Source organism: Schistocerca gregaria, chromosome X (genome assembly GCF_023897955.1).
Source record: "Schistocerca gregaria isolate iqSchGreg1 chromosome X, iqSchGreg1.2, whole genome shotgun sequence".
NCBI classification, from domain to species: Eukaryota; Metazoa; Arthropoda; class Insecta; order Orthoptera; family Acrididae; genus Schistocerca; species Schistocerca gregaria.
In genome coordinates this window covers 92,806,466-92,828,461 of record NC_064931.1, presented here as the reverse complement: position 1 = coordinate 92,828,461, position 21,996 = coordinate 92,806,466, and the positions used below count along the sequence as shown (strand labels likewise).

The 21,996-nt window shown below is 39.9% G+C and overlaps 1 protein-coding gene across 1 annotated transcript in view; it reads right to left on the bottom strand.

The window, feature by feature from the left end:
- LOC126298361 (dnaJ homolog subfamily C member 2-like) overlaps positions 1-21,996 on the bottom strand; it is a 195,450-nt gene that overhangs the window by 91,709 nt on the left and 81,745 nt on the right. The window contains exon 4 of the mRNA XM_049989661.1: positions 14,512-14,720. Coding sequence (XP_049845618.1) covers positions 14,512-14,720 — 209 coding nt within the window. The remainder of the gene's footprint in view (positions 1-14,511; positions 14,721-21,996) is intronic.

Below are 21,996 nucleotides of genomic sequence, written 5' to 3'. Positions count from 1 at the left end.
TCCCAACTTAACGCATTTACACATACATTCGGATGACTGGTTAATATACTCAGTATGGGGTGTGACCATTTCTGGCACCAATACAGGCATGACAAAGATGGGACATGCTGTGAATGATGTCATCAATCTCATGTTTAGGCAATAATTCCCATTCTTCCTGGCACAGCTGCTCAAGTCTTGGAGAGTGGTTGGTGGATGCTGACACGATGCAACCCTTCTCCCTAGTGCATCCCAAACATGCTCTACGGGATTCAAATCAGGAGAGCGAGCCGGGCATACCATGCACGCAATCTCTTCTGTTTCCAATAAAAACTTAAACCACCCATCCTCTATGAGGTCGAGCATTATCATCCATCAATACAAAGTCTGAGCTCACAGCGCCTTGCAACAATTGTGCAATTCCGCGTCTGGCCATCCTGATTTAGGTTTTCGGTGATTTCCCTAAATCACTCCAGGCAAATGGCAGGATGGTTCCTCTGAAAAGGCATGGCTGACTTCCTTCCCTAATCCAATGAGACCGACGACCTCGCTGTCTGGTCTCCTTCCCCAAACAACCCAACCCAACAATCGCACATGAGATCCCAAGATCTCCTCATTGTGCTTGACAGCAGTTAAATATTGCTGATTCACCAGCACAATTTCATGAAGAGGTGTTCGAGTGGTCAACATAATCCCTACACACACCATTACCAAACCACAACTCATCTGTGACAAGAACATTGTCCCACGGTTTAACTGTCCAGGTGACATGTTGATGTCTCCACTCTAGACGTTCCTTTACGTGATGACACGCCACAGGTAAACAGACAGCAGGTCTCTAACAATAAAAGCCACTCTGCCAAAGCCTTCTGTATACCATTTTCCTTGACATAATATGTCCAGGGGATGTTGCAAGGTCAGATGTCACTTGCAGTGCAGTATTAGGGTGGTAGCATTGCGTGCTTCAGCCAAAAATGGTTCACTGTTTCTGATGTCACACCTGGTCGATCCTGTCGTCGTCTCTGGGATACAGTTTTGATCTCTATATACTGTTGCCTCATCTGACAAGCAAAAGAATGATTCACATTAAGCCATCGGGCCACATCAATTTGTGACTCTCCTGCTCCCATTCTTTCTACGGCCCTTCAGAGCAGAGAATTTGCAGGCGGTACCATCTGTGACTTTGAACACAGTGGCTGTGGATGAGGAACTATACTGCAAACACTACCCCGCTTGATAGGTGACCTGACATCACTGTTGACGTGGTTGTGCGTTGATCGGAATGATATCTTCCGTGCAGAATATGATTGTAAAGACATTAGTTGACATTTTGTATGATTATATCGTGAATTAGACATGGGACAGGGAAATAACAGTTTGTTGTTTTAATTTTGGACACCGGTGTATATCATCTTTCACATTTTTCTTTACTGAGAAAAAGTAAAGCCTCAGAGTGTTTAATGAGAATTGATAACGAGTATTTTGGTGCAGTACTAAAGAGGTAAAAAGTTGAAATAAAGGTAATTAGCTGTAAGTGTGGTGCATTTCAGAATGGCTATTCTCCTTCAGTTTGTATCTATTTTCATCACACAAGTTTGTTCCTTTGCTCAGTGCAGTTTCATATCTGATATGTTTCTCAATCTTTTCACCCACATTTGTATAATCTGATCAGTAAGAGTGGCTCTGCAGACTGTCCTGTTTCAAAAATAACTTATTTTCTTTATTATTTCTATTCCCTCTTGAATCAGTGTGATTTGTTAAGCCAGCTCTGGTACCACTCTCTTGCTTCAGTACTACCTGCATCTCTCAGCTTGTCAACACTTCTCTCTCTATGCCTCCTGTGGTACGGGTGCCAAATATTAAATATTGAAGAAGGTGTGTGTGAATGTACCACATCCACCTTTGAAACTCATTCAGTAATCTTTTTTTCCCCACTGTGAAAAATACGAGGGTGGTTTGAAACGTTCTCAGAGTCAACACGAGAGGTCAGTGCTCGCACGAGTTGCTCACGTGATATTCATTGGACTGTTGGCTGTAACCACATGCCACGTAAGTGCTCCTGTAAGAGAGCTGTGGCAGTGACGTGGCTCTGTTGTTGTTTCTGCATAGTGATTTGGGGGATAAAAATATCGAGATTTGAGCAATGATTAAGTGCATGATAAAGAAAGGTATGAAAGCAAAGGACATTCATACTGATTTCCAGAATACATTGGGGGAACCTGCTTCTTCATATTCAACTTTTGCCAAGTGGACAAAGTGATTTAAATTTGGTTGGGAGAGCTTAGATGATGATGTGCGCAGTGGTCAGCCAAGATGTGTCACTACTCCAGAAATCATTGCAAAAGTGCACAAAACGGTCATGTAGGATCACTGATTGTAAGTGCGTGAAATTGCTCACACTTGCCAGATGTCATCTGAAATGGGTATACCACATTTTAACTGAAGAATTAGAAATGAAAAAAATTATCTGCAATATAGGTTGCACGACTCTTGATGCTGGATCTAATATGCATGAGAATGGGGATATCGGAACAATGTTTGGCCCATTTTAGGATAAATGATCAAGATTTTCTGCACCGGTTTGTGACCACAGATGAAACTTGGGTGCACTACTATACCCTAGAGACAAAACAACAGACAAAGCAAAGGAAACATGCTGATTCTCTGCTACCAAAGAAAGCAAAGACAATTCCTTTGGCGGGGAATGTCATGGCATCAGCGTTCTGGGATGCAAACTGAATTCTGTTTGTAGATTATCTCCCCACTGGGCAAACAATTATTGGAGAGTACTACGCTAACCTCTTGGACAAAAGATACGTGGAAAAAGGCCAGGTTTAGCAAGGAAGAAAGTCATCTTCCATCGAGACAATGCGCGCCCACATACGTACCGTTGCCATGGCAAAATTTCACGAACTAAGGTATGATTCGTTACCACACCCACCTTATTCATCTGGTACGGCTCCATCAGACTTCCACCTCTTCAAATGAAGAACTGATAGCCAGAGTTGACAATTATTTTGCAGGCTTGGAGGAAACTCATTTTTGAGATAGGATCAAGGCACTCGAACGTCGCTGGACCAAGTGCACTATTCTACAAGGAGACTACATTGAAAAATAAAAAAGGTTTCAGTGATGTAAGTAATTTTTTCCTATTCAGTTCCACGAACTTTTCAAACCACCCTTGTATCTGACTTTTCATCACAATTGGGAAATCTATTTTTCAGTATTTGGTATATAGAGCACTGTGTCTATAATCACTTTGTGTTGTCCTTTTGACAATTCTTTTTGGGAGTATATCTTCATTCACTTCTCTTCAAGCAGAGCATGCTTTCCAAGTAAACAGTGAATAACTGGATTCAATGACGCGCTAAAAGGACCCGTCTAGCCACAGTGACGGAACTCTTTTTCGTAATGGATACTACAACTGCTGATGCTGCTGAGCTTGTTGTTTAAGCTGTTGCTGAAGGGTTAATAGTGTAGATAAGGAGGTGGTATCAAATGTTTTAGTAAGGTAATATGTTGGCGGAGGCTGATACGAGCCGTGATGTGCTGGAATATTAAAGGATTATAAAGGGGGATGAAATGTAACATTTCGATAATGTATTTTGAAGTGATCACTGAGGATAACAGGAGCATCCTAGTACTAAGGTATGTGAGTATTCCTTGTTGTTGTTGTTGTTGTTGTTGTTATGGTCTTCAGTCCAGAGACTGGTTTGATGCAGTGCTCCATGCTACTCTATCCTGCACAAGCTGCTTAATCTCCCAGTACCTACTACAACCTACATCCTTATGAATCTGCTTAGCGTATTCATCTCTTGGTCTCCCTTTAACATTTTTACCCTCCACACTGCCCTCCAATACTAAATTGGTAATCCCTAGATGCCTCAGAACATGTCCTACCAACTGATCTCTTCTTCTAGTCAAGTTGGGCCACAAATTTCTCTTCTCCCTAATTTTATTCATTAGTTATGTGATCTGCCCATCTAATCTCCAGCATTCTTCTGCAGCACCACTTTTCAAAAGCTTCTATTCTCTTCTTGTCCAAACTATTTTTTGTCCATGTTTCACTTCCATACATGGCTACACTCCATACAAATACTTTCAGAAATGACTTCCTGACACTTAAATCAATAGTTGATGTTGATAAATTAGCATTCTTCAGAAACACTTGCCTTTCCATTGCCAGTCTACATTTTATATCCTCTCTACTTCAATCATCATCAGTTATTTTGCTCCTCAAATAGCAAAACTCATTTACTACTTTAAGTGCCTCATTTCCTAATCTAATTCCCTCAGCATCACCCGAGTTAACTCTACCACATTCCATTATCCTCGTTTTGCTTTTCTTGATGTTCATCTTATATGGTCCTTTCAAGACACTGTCCATTCCATTCAACTGCTCTTCCAGGTCCTTTACTGCCTCTGACAGAATTACAATGTCATCAGCGAATCTCAAAGTTTTTATTTCTTCTCCGTGGATTTTAATTCCTACTCCGAATTTTTCATTTGTTTCTTTTACTGCTTGCTGAATATACAGATTGAATAACACCAGGGATAGGCTACAACCCTGTTTCACTCCCTCCCCAACCATTGCTTCCCTTTCATGCCCCTCGACTCTTGTAACTGCTGTCTGGTTTCTGTACAAATTATAAACAGCCCTTCGCTCCCTGTATTTTATCCCTGCCACCTTCAGAAATTGAAAGAGAGTATTCCAGTCAACATTGTCAAAAGCTCTCTCTTAAGTCTAAAAATGCTAGAAACGTAGGTTTGCCTTTTCGTAATCTAGCTTCTAACATAAGTCGTAGGGTCAGTATTGCCTCACGTGTTCCAATATTTCTACAGAATCCAAATTGATCTTCCCTGAGGTTGGCTTCTACCAGTTTTTCCATTCGTCTGTAAAGAATCTGTGTTAGTATTTTGCAGCTGTGACTTATTAAACTGACAGTTCAGTAATTTTCACACTTGTCAACACCTGATTTCTGTGGGATTGGAATTATTACATTCTTCTTGAAGTCTGAGGATATTTTGTCTGTCTCATACATCTTGCTCCCCAGATGGTAGAGTTTTGTCAGGACTGGCTCTCCCAAGGCCGTCAGTAGTTCTAATGGAATGTTGTCTACTCCTGGGGCCTTATTTCGACTTAGGTCTTTCAGTGCTATGTCAAACTCTTCACGTAGTATTGTATCTCCCATTTCGTCTTGATCTACATTCCCTTCCATTTCCATAATATTGTCCTCAACCACGTCGCTCTTGTACAGACCCTCTATATACTCCTTCCACCTTTCTGCTTTCCCTTCTTTGCTTAGATCTGGGTTTCCATCTGAGCTCTTAATATTCATACAAGTGGTTCTCTTTTCTCCAAAGGTCTCTCTAATTTTCCTGTAGGCAGTATCTATCTTACCCCTAGTGAAATATGCCTATGCATCCTTACATTTGTCCTCTAGCCATCCCTGCTTAGCCATGTTACATTTCCTGTCAATCTCATTTTTGAGACGTTTGTATTCCTCTTGTCTGCTTCATTTATTGCATTTTTATATTTTCTCCTTTCATCAATTAAATTCAATACATCTTCTGTTACCCAAGGATTTCTACTAGCCCTCGTCTTTTTACCTATTTGATCCTCTGCAGCCTTCACTACTTCATCTCTCAAAGCTACCCATTCTTCTACTGTATTTCTTACCCCCATTCTTGTCACTCGTTCCTTAATGCTCTCTCTGAAACTCTCTACAACCTCTGGTTCTGCCAGTTTAGCCAGGTCCCATCTCCTTAAATTCCCACCTTTTGCAGTTTCTTCAACTTCAATCTGCAGTTCAAGACCAACAGATTGTGGTCAGAGTCAACATCTGCCCCTGGAAATGTCTTACAATTTAAAACCTGGTTCCTAAATCTCGTCTTACCATTACATAATGTATCTGAAACCTTCTAGTATCTCCAGGCCTCTTCCATGTATACAACCTTCTTTCACGATTCTTGAACCAAGGGTTAGCTATAATTAAATTATCCTCTGTGCAAAATTCTACCAGATGGCTTCCTCTTTCATTCCTTATCCCCATTCCACATTCACCTACTATGTTTCCTTTTCTTCATTTTCCTATTACTAAATTCCAGTCACCCATGACTATTAAATATTTGTCTCCCTTCACTATCTGAATAATTTCTTTTATCTCATCATACATTTTATCAATCTCTTCGTCATCTGCAGAGCTAGTTCGCATATAAACTTGTACTACTGTGGTAGGTGTGGGCTTCGTATGTATCTTGGCTACAATAATGCGTTCACTATTCTGTTTATAGTAGCTTACCCGCATTCCTACTTTTTAAATTCATTATTAAGCCTACTCCTGCATTACCCCTATTTGATTTTGTATTTATAACCCTGTATTCACCTGACTAAGTCTTGTTCCTCCTCCCACTGAACTTCACTAATTCCCACTATATCTAACTTTAACTTATCCATTTCCCTAGGAGAAAGAAAGTTAATTGTTGGGTGTTATTACCAGCCACCAGGTTCCGCCATTTAAAGGCAGTCTACACTCTGTACCCGGATCATGCTATATTAGTCGGAGGCGGCTTCAACCTACCTAGTATAGACTGGGATGTCTATGGATTCATTGCAGGTGGTACAGACAAGGCGTCATGTGAATTACTTCTGAACACATTATCCAAAAACTGTCTTGAGCAGCTAAATCGACAGCCAACACGTAATGGAAATATTTTGGATCTGGTAGCCACGAACAGACCAGACCTCATCGACGGTGTCAGTGTTGAGACAAGGATTAGTGATCATGATGTTGTCATTACGACTATGGTTAGGAAACTTAAAAAGTCGGTCAAGAAGGCTAGGAGAGTATCCTTACTAAAAAGAGTAGATAACCAGTTGTTAGCATACCACTTAGTAAATGAATCAACTTCGTTTACTTCCGGTACAATGGACGTGGAAGAATTATGGGCAAATTTTAAACACATTGTAAATCACGCATTGGAGAAGTATGGGCTGAAAAAGTGGGTTACAGACGGAAAAGACCCACCGTGGTTTAACAGTGCAATTCGGAGAACGCTCAGGAAGCAAACACAGTTGCACTTGTGGTACAAGAAAGATCGAGAGAATGAGGACAGGCAAAATTTAGTAGAGATTTGTGCTGCTGTAAAAAGAGCGATGTGCTAAGCATACAACCACTACCACTGTCATATCTTAGCAAAAGATCTTGCTGAAAACCCAAGGAAATTCAGGTCTTACGTAAAATCGGTAAGTGGGTCGAAGGCTTCCATCCGGTCACTCACTGATCAGTTTGGCCTGGCAACGGAAGACAGCAAAAAGAAAGTTGAAATTTTAAATTTGAGAAACTTTTCAATCAGGAGGATCGTACAAACATACTGCCGTATGAAGGACATAGTATAGACATCCCTGGGGTTGGGAAGCAACTGAATGGGTTGAAAATAAATAAATCACCAGGTCCTGATGGGATTCCAATTCGGTTTTACAGAGTACTCTACTGCATTGGCTCCTTACTTAGCTTGCATTTATCGCGAATCTCTAGCCCAACGTAAAGTCCTGAGCGACTGGAAAAAAGCGCAGGTGACGCCTGTATATAAGAAGGGAAGAAGGATGGATCCTCAAAATTACAGACCAATATCCTTAACATCAGTTTGTTGCAGGATTCTCAAACATATTCTCAGTTTGAATATAATGAATTTCCTTGAGAAAGAGAAGTTGCTGTCCATGCATCAGCACAGCTTTAGAAAGCATCGATCCTGTGAAATGCAATTCACCCTTTTTTCATGATATCTTGCGAACCATGGATGAAGGGTATCAGACGGATGCCATATTCCTTGACTTCCGGAAAGCATTTGACTCGGATCCCCACTGCAGACTCCTAAGGTACGAGCATATGGGATTGGTTCCCAAATATGTGAGTGGCTAGAAGACTTCTTAAGTAATAGAACCCAGTACATTGTCCTCGATGGTGAGTGTTCATCGGAGCTGAGGGTATCATATGGAGTGCCCCAGGGAACTGTGGTAGGTCTGCTGTTGTTTTCTATCTACATAAATGATCATTTGTATAGGGTGGATAGCAATGTGTGGCTGTTTGCTGATGATGATGTGGTGTACGGGAAGGTTGTGGTGTACGGGAAGGTGTCGTAGTTGAGTGACTGTAGGAGGATACAAGATGACTTGGACAGGATTTGTGATTGATGTAAAGAATGGCAGCTAGCTCTAAATATAGATAAATGTAAATTATTGCAGATGAATAGGAAAAAGAACCCCATAATGTTTGAATACTCCATTAGTAGTGTAGCGCTTGACAGAGTCATGGCGATTAAATATTTGGGCCTAACATTGCAGAGCGATATGAAGAGGGACAAGCATGTAATGGTGGTTGTGGGGAAAGCAGATAGTCGTCTTTGGTTCATTGGTAGAATTTTGGGAAGATGTGGTTCATATGTAAAGGAGACCGGTTATAAAACACTCATACGACCTATTCTCGAGTACTGCTCGAGCGTTTGGGATCTCTACCAGGTCGGACTGAGGGAGGCCATAGAAGCAATTCAGAGGCGGGCCGCTAGGTTTGTTACTGGTAGGTTTGATCATCACGAGTGTTACGGAAATGCTTCAGGAACTCGGGTGGGAGTCTCTAGAGAAAGGAGGCATTCTTTTCGTGAATCGCTACTGAGGAAATTTATAGAACCAGCATTTGAGGCTGACTCCAGTACACTTTTAGTATGTGGATGTAGATGTAAATTTTCTAACCTACCTGCCCAATTAAGGGATCTGACATTCCGTGCTCCGATCCGCAGAATGCCAGTTTTATTTTTCCTAATAATGATGTCCTCCTGAGCAGCCCCACCTGGAGATCCGAATGGGGGACTATTTTACCTCTGGAGTATTTTACCCAAGAGCGCACCATCATCATTTAACCATACAGCAAAGCTACACACCCTTGAGAAAAATTACGGCTGTAGTTTCCCTTTGCTTTCAGCTGTTCGCAGTACCAAAACAGCAAGGCCGTTTTGTTTGTCTGGCCTCTCAACAGATACCCCTCCGTTATGCCGTTGGGGTTGCATCTACAGTATGGCTATCTGTACTTCTTTGAGGCACGCAAGACTCCCCACCAACGGCAAGGTCCATGGTTCATGGGAAGTAATTTGAAGTATGGTCATGTAGATTTTAATGTGTATTTGTTGTCACCACATTCTCAAGAGTGGGAATGAATTGAATAAAAAGTGGGGGAGAGGTTTTGTAAATAATGTATTGGGTATGTATTCCAGCATAGGAATTGGTTCATAGCTACGAGAACATGAAGACGTTTCGAAGATAAAATTTGCTTCCTATTGTGTGTACATGGAAAATGGTAACTACGTTAGTTCTGAAGTTTATTTATGTATAAACTTTAAGAAAAATTGTACAGAAAGTTCAGTTTCTCTGTAAGGTCAGTGAGTTAAATTAATGAAAAAACCATTTTTGATTCAATACCAAGTGGAAATGATTTCTTTAGCAATCTTAAAGTTTTGCTACAGTTTTTTACTTTTCAATTTTGAGAGCCAGTTTTTTTAGTAAATTTAAATTTGGGTATGACTATTTACACTGATCTGGTGAAGACTCCGTTAATTCACTTCGACTTAGGAGAAGTGTTAAGTGATGTAATTAATAATGGAGACAACAAGGAATAAATTTTGTAATAACATTTTACCTGACTGGAAGGTAAAATTTTAAAAAAAAAAGGCCACCTTAGCTAGTGTTATGTTTACAGGACAGAGATTTAGCTGATAGAATCTGGATTACATAGAGGAAAAGGTAGTGTGTTACGGAGCAATAACAACACAAAGAATGCTGTTTGATTAGCAGTGGCATGCTAGACAAGTCCCAATATGGACTAGGTACTGTTTTGAACATTCAGATGCTCACCACAGCGAGAAGACACTGGAATGAATTAAGTGTAAAAATCGGTAGTGTATTACAAAGACACTCAATCTTAGCAACTGAATATATAACAGAAGAATTAAGGCATCAAGTTTTTGGAAATAGGTTGAATTACAAATAGTAAGCAATGCTCTATGTAATGTTTTGCAGTAACATAAGTCTTTCCAAAGCTTTCTTTGAAAATTTTCTGATATTATGAACTGCTTAGTTTGTAGAGATGCTAAGCACAGAGGATACAGATTTTGAAATTTATTTTATTTATTACTTTTTGTATTTGAAAAAATTAATTACCTACACAATTTTATGTGATTATTAAGAGTTATTGTAAAATTTAAGAAGCATAGATGGTGTGAGGTGTGGCAATACACATCATCTGCAGCAAGCTTTCTCGCCACACATATTGACTCATGACCCCAGAGAGTGCTTTCACATGCTGCAAATAACATAGAATCATATACACAATGCAGAAAAGAACAGCAATCTATGTTGAAATCTGTCATTTTATTACAGCAGATCTAGATTTCAACTATTAGAAAGCCATCTTCAGTGCATATAACAACATGTGACATTAGCTCAAAGAATCACATAGTAAACAATATTGGTGTACTGCTTACAACAGTCTAACACAAACTTGTGCATAATGGGATCACATGGATTCCAATCTGATTGATATAAACATATGTTAATTATTTTCACTGCCCCCTTCTCCCCATGAACCATTGAACTTGCCATTGGTGGGGTGGGTTGTATTCTCAATGATACAGATAGTCATACCATAGGAACAACCACATCCTAGTGGTCTTCGCTGAGAGGCCAGACAAATGTATGGTTCATGGAGGAACAGTTTGGATGATTGACTGATCTGGCCTTGAAACATCAACCAAAACAGCCAAGCTGTGCAGGTGCTGTGAACAGCTGAAAGCAAGGAGAAACTACAGCCATAATTTTTGCCGAGGGCATGCTGCTCTAGTGTATGGTTAACTCCTGCGTAAAATATTCTGGAGGTAAAATAGTCCCTCACTTGGATCTCTAGGCGGGAACTATTCAGGAGCATGTCAGCATCAGGATAACCAAACTGGCGTTCTACGTATCAGAGTGTGGAAAATTAGATCCCTTCATCAGACAGGTAAATTAGAAAATTTAAAAAGGTAATGGAAAGGTTGTAGTTAGTTATAGTGGGAATTAAAGTTTAGTGGCAGGAGGAACAGGACTTATGGTCACTTGAATTCAGGGTTATATGTACAAAATTAAATAAGGATAATGCAGAAGTAGATTTAATAATGAACAGCACAGTGAACACATTAACACAGCTAAGCTAGACATGAAGCCCACACCCACCACAGCAGTACAAGTTTATATGCCAACTAGTTCTACAATGAGATAAAAAAAATTGTTCATATAGATAAGGGAGATGAAAATATAATTGGGATGGGGGACTGGAATTTGTTAGTAGGAAAAGGAAGATACGAAAAAACTAAGTGAATATGGCCAGGGGCAAGAATTTTGCACAGAGCATAATTCGATCATTGCTAACAAGTGATTTAAGAATTGTGAAAGAAGGCTGCATACATGGATGAGACCTGGAGAATCCAGAAGGTTTCAGATTGATTACATAATGGAAAGACAGAGATTTCAGAAGCAGATTTTAAATTGTAAAATATTTATTGGGGCAGATGTGGGCTCTGAGCACGATTTACTGGTGGTGAACTGCGGATTAAAACTAAAGCAAAAGGTAGAAAATTAAGGAGACGGGACCTGGATAAGTTCAAGAACCAGAAGCTGTTGCAAGTTTCTGATGGAGCAGTGGGCAATGACTCACTAGACCAGGTTAAAGGAATACAGTAGAAAACAAATGGGTAGCTTGAAGATATGAAATAGTAAAGGTAGTAAAGGATCGAATAGGTCACAAAAGACTAAGCCTAATATAAATCTTTAGATAACAGTAGATATTGAATTTAACCAATGAAAGGAGAAAATATGAAACTGTAGCGAATGAAGCAGGCGAAAGGGAGAGACAGACAGGAAGTACAAAATGGCTAAGCATGTATGGCTAGAGGACAAATGCAAGGATATAGAAATATATGTCACTAGGGGAAAGATAAATACCTCCTACCGGAAAATTAAAGAGGCCTTTGGAGAACAGAGAAGCAGCGATATGAATATCAAGAGCTCTGATAGAAAACCAGTATTAAGCAGAGAAGGAAAACTGAAGGGTGGAAGAAGTATATAGAGGGTCTATAACAGGGAGATGAACTTGAAGGCAATATTATAGAAAGGAAAGATGAGATGGGGGATATGATACTGCAAGAAGGATTTGACAGTGCACTGATGGATCTAAACAGAAACAAGGTCCTCAGAGTGGACAACATTTCATCACAACTGCTGATATCCTTTGGATAGCCATCCATGACAAAACTATCCCACCTGCAGCTCAGCATGTATGAGACAGGCGGAACACCTTAATACTTCAAGAGGACTGTACTAATACAAGTTCCAAAGAGAGCATGTGTTGACAAGTGTGATTGTAACCAAATTAGCTGTTTAAAATGTCCACATTGCAAAATACTAATTTGGATTATTTATAGGAGAATGGAAGAACTGGTAGAAGCCACCCTCAGAAATTGTCAGCTTGGATTATAGACAAACGTAAGAACATGCAAGGTAATACTCACCCTACAACTTTACTTAGAAGATAGGTTAAAGAAAGGCAAACCAACATTTAGAGCATTTGTAGACTCAGAGAAAGCTCAGTGTTGACTGGAATACTCTCTTTGAAATACTGAAGGTATCAGGGGTAAACTACAGGGAGATCTATCTTCAAATGAAGCTTTTGTGAAACTGTTGAATTCACGAAATTCAGGGATATATGGCACTGTATGGCTTTATCATTTATATTGAATGGTACATATTGGGTTTGAAGATGACATAGTGGAATGCTGAAACCGGTTGTCATGAAAATAAAATAAAACATCTTAGTTACATGGCTGTTGGAAAATTTCATTGAGAGTCACAATTACTTAACCAGCTGATGTCCCCTGTCCATGATGGATCAACAGAGACATGTTAATTAGCCGGCTCATCAAGTCACGCATACGAACTGAACAACAAACTAATATTACATACATTGCTATAAATTATTAAAGACACTGTTAGTAACAGAACTGTTGAGAGACTTTCTGTACGTTTTGTAAAGATGATAGATAACAACAGTATGAATTTCAGCTCTTTATCTAAAACAACTTCTAGTATCCAAAAAATTACCTGAAGACACAGACTTTATATCTTTCCATGAGAAATAACTTCCCGACACGTTAATATGTTTTGTGTAGAAGCCAGTGAAAAATGTTAACAAAATGAAGGATTGAATGTGGCATGTATGTGAAGTATGAAACACTGAAATTGTGAATAACCAATTGTGAGCAGGCACAGGAACCACACTGTGTAAGCTTGATGAGAGTTACAGCATGGGGGGGAATGACAATTATAAAGCAGCCAGTTTTCATTATCTTAGAAATGTAAAGCTTACTTCAGTCCTTCAGAAAACTACAGATGTGGCTGATTTGTATCTATTTGTTACCTCGGAATGTGTTATTTCACATAAGTTGATCTCTTAATGGGGTCTGGTCCAAAGAGGGAGAGTACCCGACTGTGTGAATTGGAATATAAAGATGATTGGCTACTGTGTAATCTGACAGTCAGAGAAAAGCTCTTTCATGCACTTTCACTGTGAGAGCAATTTCACACCAGTTGAGAAGAGTCCACAGTGTAGCACATAGCTTTAAATCTTTGTTAAAACTGAGTTATAAGTTTATAACAATTCCTAGATGACGATTACAATTTTTTTAAAAGAGAATTGAGACTTACTTTCGGAGAATATAAATTGTGTGTGGTGTGCATTCATAGTAGCAAATTTTTAGCGCCCAATAGTGATGATCTACATAGTATTAGAACTTTTGAACTGGCCCCTAGAGAGAGAGAGAGAGAGAGAGAGAGAGAGAGAGAGAGAGAGAGAGAGAGAGGGGGGGGGGGGGGTTGTAAATGTGAAAAGACTAGTAAAAACCATGCTTATTTTTCTTTTTTCACTTCGGGAACTGTGAGTTATGAAGGACTTGGTATCAAACTGTACACGAAAAGTGACAACACAGAACACGAACTTTAAAGTAAGTACTTTTCTTCAATCAGCGATTATAGCCAGACCTGACAAAATCAACCAACTTTCTGAGCATACAACAATTAAATAAACTCACACACCCTCTTGGTAAGTGTAATACAGTAGTGTTTAAAACTTTTCTTAGCTGAGAATCGTTATTCATAACTTCACAACAGGCCATACTTCTGCAGAACTTGCCAAGCTGAGTACTGTCAATGTTAGTAAAAAAGAAGGCAGAAGATAAACTGCACTGTTGAAAATGCTCAATATGAATTTGTTTAAATGGGACAGAAAAATCTAACCCCTCTTTCTCCCTGTCATTCAAGTGTATATCAAGGGGAAAGAAAGACCATCACAATTCATTGTATGAGCATACTTGCTATAAATTCATAATATATATGATTTAAATATACACATGACTTTACAACAAATGAGAAACTTCTGGTTAATATTTTATCATCACCTTAAAGAAATGCTTCTTTGTATGATCATTTGAAGGTGGTGCAGGATCCGTGAATGCTGGGTCAACTGAATCAAAGGAACGGCGTTTCTGAGGGTTTCCTAGTATTTCGTAAGCTTTCGTGATGCAGGTGAAATAGTCATCGTCAGGTCTAACATCCTCTCCTGCTGCTTTCCTCTTGTCTGGGTGGTGGAGCAAGACTTTCATCCGATCTAGTGAGAATGGAACACCAAATTAATAAAAATCTTTATCTCTAATACATATCTAATTAAGTCTCAAAATTTTAAGAAAATAATTCTAACATTTAACTATCTTATTGTATTACCAACTCTTTTGATGATACAACTTAATTACCAACAATGTGACACACAACATGTGAGAGTGATATGATTAAGATACATAAAATGACAGTTAATTAAATAATAATGACAGTAAATGTGTGTGTGTGTGTGTGTGTGTGTGTGTGTAAAGAAATCTTATGGGACTGAACTGCTAAGGTCATCAGTTCCTAAGCTTACATACTACGTAACCTAAATTATCCTAAGGACAAACACACACACCCCTGCCCGAGGGAGGACTCGAAGCTCCGCCGGGATCAGTTGCGCAGTCCATGACTGCAGTGCCTTAGACCGCTCGGCTAATCTCGCGCAGCAGTAAATGGAAATATTTTTGAAATATTTTTGTTAAATGCACTCAGATAACCAAGCAATGTGTCTGTCTTCACAGTCTGTCCTTTACAGTAAGGATCTCACTGACAGCCAAGCCACTGAAACTTCTTGGAAGATCAAAACTTATCTGCCAGGAAGTTTCAAATAAGCACAAACTCTGCTGCAGTTGCCAAGTACTCTATATTTTGACAAATACAGCTTCACAGTTGACAGTGCAGCATGTGAAGCATTGGTAGACAATTATTCCAAAATGGGATCATAACGGTGCTGGGTATACTACTTATTTTATCAGGTTCCATAGTCAAGCTGCAATTGTTTACATTTAAGACAGAAATTATTAAATTACTGCAAAGCAACACGTAAACACTTACAATGGAAATTCTTGATCTGATGAAAACAAATGTTAAACTAGTAAATGACATAGTGTTGTATGTTTGTAACAAACTAAAAACAATCACTTACACTTGTGAAGATAAACAAACCGCTTACATTGTTTTCTGACGACGATGATGCAAAAAATTAAATACTTAGCAAATTTTTAGACAAAAAGCAATACTTGATAATTAGGTTCATAAAACGTTGTGGTTCCTAATTGTGAAGACAATGTGTGTCCTAGGTCCTAGGATTGGAACAAATTAACTCAACACACACATTAAAATATTTTCAGACCAAAGCAGGGTATAGAAGGGAATGCACGTGATTTAAATCCAACTAGAACAGTGTCTTAATTCATGTCGGGGCAAATATTATTCGGAACACTAATGTCGAATTTATCAGTGAATCAAGAAACTTTATTTGTTCAGCAGAAAGTGTTCATCCATTAACAAAGCAACAACACAAACAGGAAGTTGTTAAGTGAAAAATACATTTGAAAACTAAACAGAGCTATTAAAGAGGGTGGTGCTATAGTATTGGAGCAATGTTCATCAACATGAACAAATTTTTAAATGACAATCTGCCACTTGATACTATTTACTTGAAAGGACTATGTTTTGCAACATTAAGTATCATGTATATGGATATCTACAAAACTGTAAACAGCACAGAAACCAATAACTTCTGATTTGGAGGGGGGGGGGGGGGGCAGAGAGGGGAAATGATTTGATAGACAGTTCAAAAAAATATCCATTATTCTGCTGCATTAGAACCTTAAATTTTACAGAATAGTTTTGAAACTAGTTTCAGATGAGGAATGTCCTGACGAAACAACATGCTTCAAGGCACGGCATCAAAATATTCAAGCAGCACATCATCAGATGCCTTTGCACTTAGAATTATTACAAATCTTGGGGAGGGACATATTTTCATTCAGTTATGACATATGGAATAATGTTTTGGGCTACATTGTGTTTAAAAAATAAAGTTTTCATGGCTAAACCCACGATCAACTTGTAGGTATCTGTTTAAGGAGGAGGATATCAGTGTTTAACGTCCAGTCGACAATAAGGTCACCATAGACGGAGCACAAGCTTGGATTAGGGAAGGATGGGGAAGGAAATATGCCGTGCCCTTTCAAAGGAACCATCCCAGCATTTGCCTGAAGCAATTTAGGGAAACCAAGAAAACCTAAATCAGGATGGCCATATGATGATTTGACCCGCTGTCGTCCTGAATGCGAGTCCAGTGTGTTAACCACTGCACACCTCACTTGCTATTTGTTTAAAGAGTTGGGCATTTTCACTATTGCTTCACAATATATTTATTCCCACATGAAGTTTGTTGTAAATAATCCACTGCAGCTCAAATGGAACAATGATGTACACAACTACAACATGAGAAGAATGAATGACATTATTTACTCCACATTAAGGCCATTTTTAGCACAAAAAGGTGTGCACAACTTTGCAACTAAAATTTTCCAGTGGTATGAAACGTCTGACAGACAGTAAAGTAAAATTTGAAAACAAACTGCATAAGTTTCTACTTGACAACTCCTATCCTGTGGAAGACTGTCTACTATCGAATGTGTAAAAGGTTGTGAGTAGGAATTACTCACTCACATCTGTATAGGCCTATTAAAAAAAGACTTATAAATGTTCAGCATGTTGCTACATTTACAAATTAATCTATGATATTAATATAAAATGACTTGTTATGATTTACTGTGCAAATGATCCATGGAACATGAAACTAACTAAAACTTAACTACAACTACCTAAGCAACAACAAGATACAATAACATTATCAGATCAAAAGTACCTGGTCACCCCTGTGTAATGCAGAACTGACTACTACGTGCCATGAGAAGAGGACCCGTGTGTATAAATTTAGCACACTCTTGATACTATAGATCTTGGAATATTGAATTCCCTAACGATTTCTAAAATTGAATGATTCACACGTCTAGCTCCAACAACTACTCTGTGTTCAAAGTCTGGTAATGCCAACTGTGCAGCCACAGTTACGTCGGAAACGTTTTCACATGAATCACCTGAGTACAAATGACTGATCTGCCAATGCACTGTCCTCTTGTACTTTGTGTACATGATATTACAGCCATCTGTATATGTGCATATCGCTGTCCCATGTCTTCTGTCACCTCAGTATATATCAACACATTTCACAGCACTGTGTACTATGAACAGCTCAGAGATCATGAGCGTTGTAACAATATGACAATGTACCCGTCGTAAAGCAGCATCTGTGAGGCAATGGTTTGTGGACAATAACATTCATGAAATGGACTGGCCTGTGCAGAGTCCCGATCTGAACCCAACGAAACAACTTTGGGATGAGTTATAACATCAATTTCACTACAGACCCCAGCAACGATCATCACTATCTACAATGGTTTTGTTTCTTGAGGAAGAATGGGCTACCATTCCTCCATACACATTCAGAGACCTTACTGTACGTGTTCCCATCAGAGTTTAAGCCACTATGAAGATGAAGGGTGGACACACCTCATACTAATGTCCACTAATAGGTGTCCAGATACTTTTGATCAGACAGTGCACAACACATACTAAGTAAGGAGAATGCTGATTTGGGATTTCTTACAAAACATGGTTTGTCTAATAATTTAATAACTATGCTCTGTCCAGTCTTCTGAAACAAAACAAATGAAGGAGAAAATGTTTAAAACTTGGGAAAATGCAGTACATAAAGTGTTTCGTGAAACATTAACAATGTGAGGAAATGGAGGAACAGAGATAGAGGGAGACTGAGGAGAGGAAAGTGTGAGTATAAATTAATGACGTGAAGTGGAAGGCATGGGGAGAGGTGTTGAGATTGGCATAAGATAGGGGCTAGTAGAGGGTGGGGATCGAAGGCTGCATTGTTACGGTCATTTACATCTACGTAATTATCAGAATCTGGTACTGGGGGAGGGATGGGGGGGAGGATACAGACGGCATGCGTTGTTAAGCAGACAGTGTAGCTGATCTGGTTGGCTGACAGTGAAGTTGATCTGGTTGGAATCGGCAGCACATGCATACATCAGGTGGTCATCTTTGCTCTCTATCACTGTTTGGTAGTGTGCATTCACTCGGGTTGACTGTCGGTTGGTGGTAACAGGTGAAGCCCACACAAAAGAGTGCACAAAAGTTATAATAAAATCATCTTGAGGATGAAGCTTTTCTGTCTGTGTGTGCTTGCAAATAAATGTTTTTGTTTGTGTGTGTGTTTTGGGGGGTCCTTGAGCAAACACAATTTTATTTTTTTTCTTCTAATTCCCGGACATATTTTGCTGAAGTTTTATCATCATTTGGGTTTTATTTTCTTTCCATTATACAGAAAAATGCTCTTTACTACTTGTACACATATAAAGTTGAGTTTTTAAGACAGTAATTACAAATCTGAAAAACAGACGAAGTTTTGTGTATATACCTTAGCAGCTGAAAATAACCCACTTCGCTGAGTTTTTAGCTTTCTGTCAGTGGTTTTATATACACTCCTGGAAATTGAAATAAGAACACCGTGAATTCATTGTCCCAGGAAGGGGAAACTTTATTGACACATTCCTGGGGTCAGATACATCACATGATCACACTGACAGAACCACAGGCACATAGACACAGGCAACAGAGCATGCACAATGTTGGCACTAGTACAGTGTATATCCACCTTTCGCAGCAATGCAGGCTGCTATTGTCCCATGGAGACGATCGTAGAGATGCTGGATGTAGTCCTGTGGAACGGCTTGCCATGCCATTTCCACCTGGCGCCTCAGTTGCACCAGCGTTCGTGCTGGACGTGCAGACCGCGTGAGACGACGCTTCATCCAGTCCCAAACATGCTCAATGGGGGACAGATCCGGAGATCTTGCTGGCCTGGGTAGTTGACTTACACCTTCTAGAACACGTTGGGTGGCACGGGACACATGCGGACGTGCATTGTCCTGTTGGAACAGCAAGTTCCCTTGCCGGTCTAGGAATGGTAGAACGATGGGTTCGATGACGGTTTGGATGTACCGTGCACTATTCAGTGTCCCCTCAACGATCACCAGAGGTGTCCGGCCAGTGTAGGAGATCGCTCCCCACACCATGATGCCGGTGTTGGCCCTGTGTGCCTCGGTCGTAAAAACACGCATATGACCATCATTGGCACCAAGGCAGAAGCGACTCTCATCGCTGAAGACGACACGTCTCCATTTGTCCCTCCATTCACGCCTGTCGCGACACCACTGGAGGCGGGCTGCACGATGTTGGGGCGTGAGCGGAAGACGGCCTAACGGTGTGCGGGACCGTAGCCCAGCTTCATGGAGACGGTTGCGAATGGTCCTCGCCGATACCCCAGGAGCAATAATGTCTCTAATTTGCTGGGAAGTGGCGGTGCGGTCCCCTACGGCACTGCGTAGGATCCTACGGTCTTGGCGTGCATCCGTGCATCGCTGCTGTCCGGTCCCAGGTCGACGGGCACGTGCACCTTCCGCCGACCACTGGCGACAACATCGCTGTACTGTGGAGACCTCACGCCCCACGTGTTGAGCAATTCAGCGGTACGTCCACCCGGCCTCCCGCATGCCCACTATACACCCTCGCTCAAAGTCTGTCAACTGCACATACGGTTCACGTCCACGCTGTCGCGGCATGCTTCCAGTGTTAAAGACTGCGATGGAGCTCCGTATGCCACGGCAAACTGGCTGACACTGACGGCAGCGGTGCACAAATGCTGCGCAGCTAGCGCCATTCGACGGACAACACCGCGGTTCCTGGTGTGTGCGCTGTGCCGTGTGTGTGATCATTGCTTGTACAGCCCTCTCGCAGTGTCCGGAGCAAGTATGGTGGGTCTGACACACCGGTGTCAATGTGTTCTTTTTTCCATTTCCAGGAGTGTATGTAATAATGGACAAAAAATAGCAGTTAACAACTTTTTTTTATTTGGGAAAGTATCTTACATATGAAGTCTTTACATTAAATTACATTCTTATACACTATATTTGACGTTTGGTTGTGTGGCACATACACATATATATTTCCTACGTGTCCAGCATGTGAAAACGCAACATAGAGCTAAGCATGTGAGAAACAGGGTTCCTTTACATTAACTCCACATTAGTGAAATGTTTGGCCCTGAGCCTTATTGACTGTCATACTATAAACTAATTTCACAGGAAATTGTACTCTTTTAAAAGAAAATGGCATATGAGTTGAAATCAATGAGATTCTTGGCATGAACACAGATTTTCTTTTTTGTTTACCAGTTAAAATTATTACTTCCATAATATTATGAAGTACTTGTTTCATACACAATCTTGTGCCATTACATAATTTGGGCAAGTTAATATTTTGTAATAGTATTACTGGAAATCCAATTTTCAGTTTCAACAGATGTAGATGAGTTTAAAAAATTCAGTTGGAAAATTGACACACTTTCTTCTTGATCCATTATTATATTTACCGATTTATATATCGTTTCTGCTTCTTGAATCATCTTCTGTATTTGCTAATTTATTTGTTGCACTTTGGTTTTAAAATTGTTCACTCACACAAGTCTTTCTTTAAGTAGTTCATTTCTATTGATGGATACACTTTATCAAAAAGTTGTTCCTAAGCTTCTACCACACTGCATAATTCTTGTGTTAAAATAAGCTTACCAGAGTACGGATCAAGTGCGTAAATACCATTTCCAATTTTCAATAAATTTTTGGCAAATATATGAGTTTTTGGAGTGCCTGTCATTATTGCACACACATTTTCTTTCAATGATAACTTTTCAACCTCTAAATATTAATCTCTTTAAACTTGCCTTTATTTCACCTGCTGGTGTTGATTTTGGAATTATCAGCAATGTTTGCCAAAAGTCTCCTGATAATAGCAGTAAAACTGCTCCCACTAATATGTTGTTTTCCAAAGATCCTGTGATGTTATGTGGAGTGCTTCAAGACTTTTTTTTATGAGCCATTGTACATTTCTCCCATATAATCATTTTGAACTGAGTTAAAAGTTTACCATGCGCTGAAGATCTCGTTAAATCACTGACTGGAAAAACTATGCATAGATTATAACATGTAATTTGGGTGGGCAACGCCGAGTCTTAATTATGTTAGCATTACAATTTTTGCCACCCACAACCACCCATTAACACCCACCGCGACCAAAACACCATAGTGCACAATGTAAGACTTAAGGCTATTCCCACGTATAAACGATATTGGTCTGCAGTAAATAGTTTTTGCTACAAAGTGAAATAACTGGACACGTGTGTGTGTGTGTGGGGGGGGGGGGGGGGGGGGTGGAGAAGATAACATTGTGTTTTCTCAAGGCAGACCCTGTCCAAAAACAAATCTATCTATAACCAAATGTGGACACACGAGCTTCAACCTCAAGATGATTATTTCAACACCCTGCCGGGCATCTCTGAGCAAGCTTCACAACAT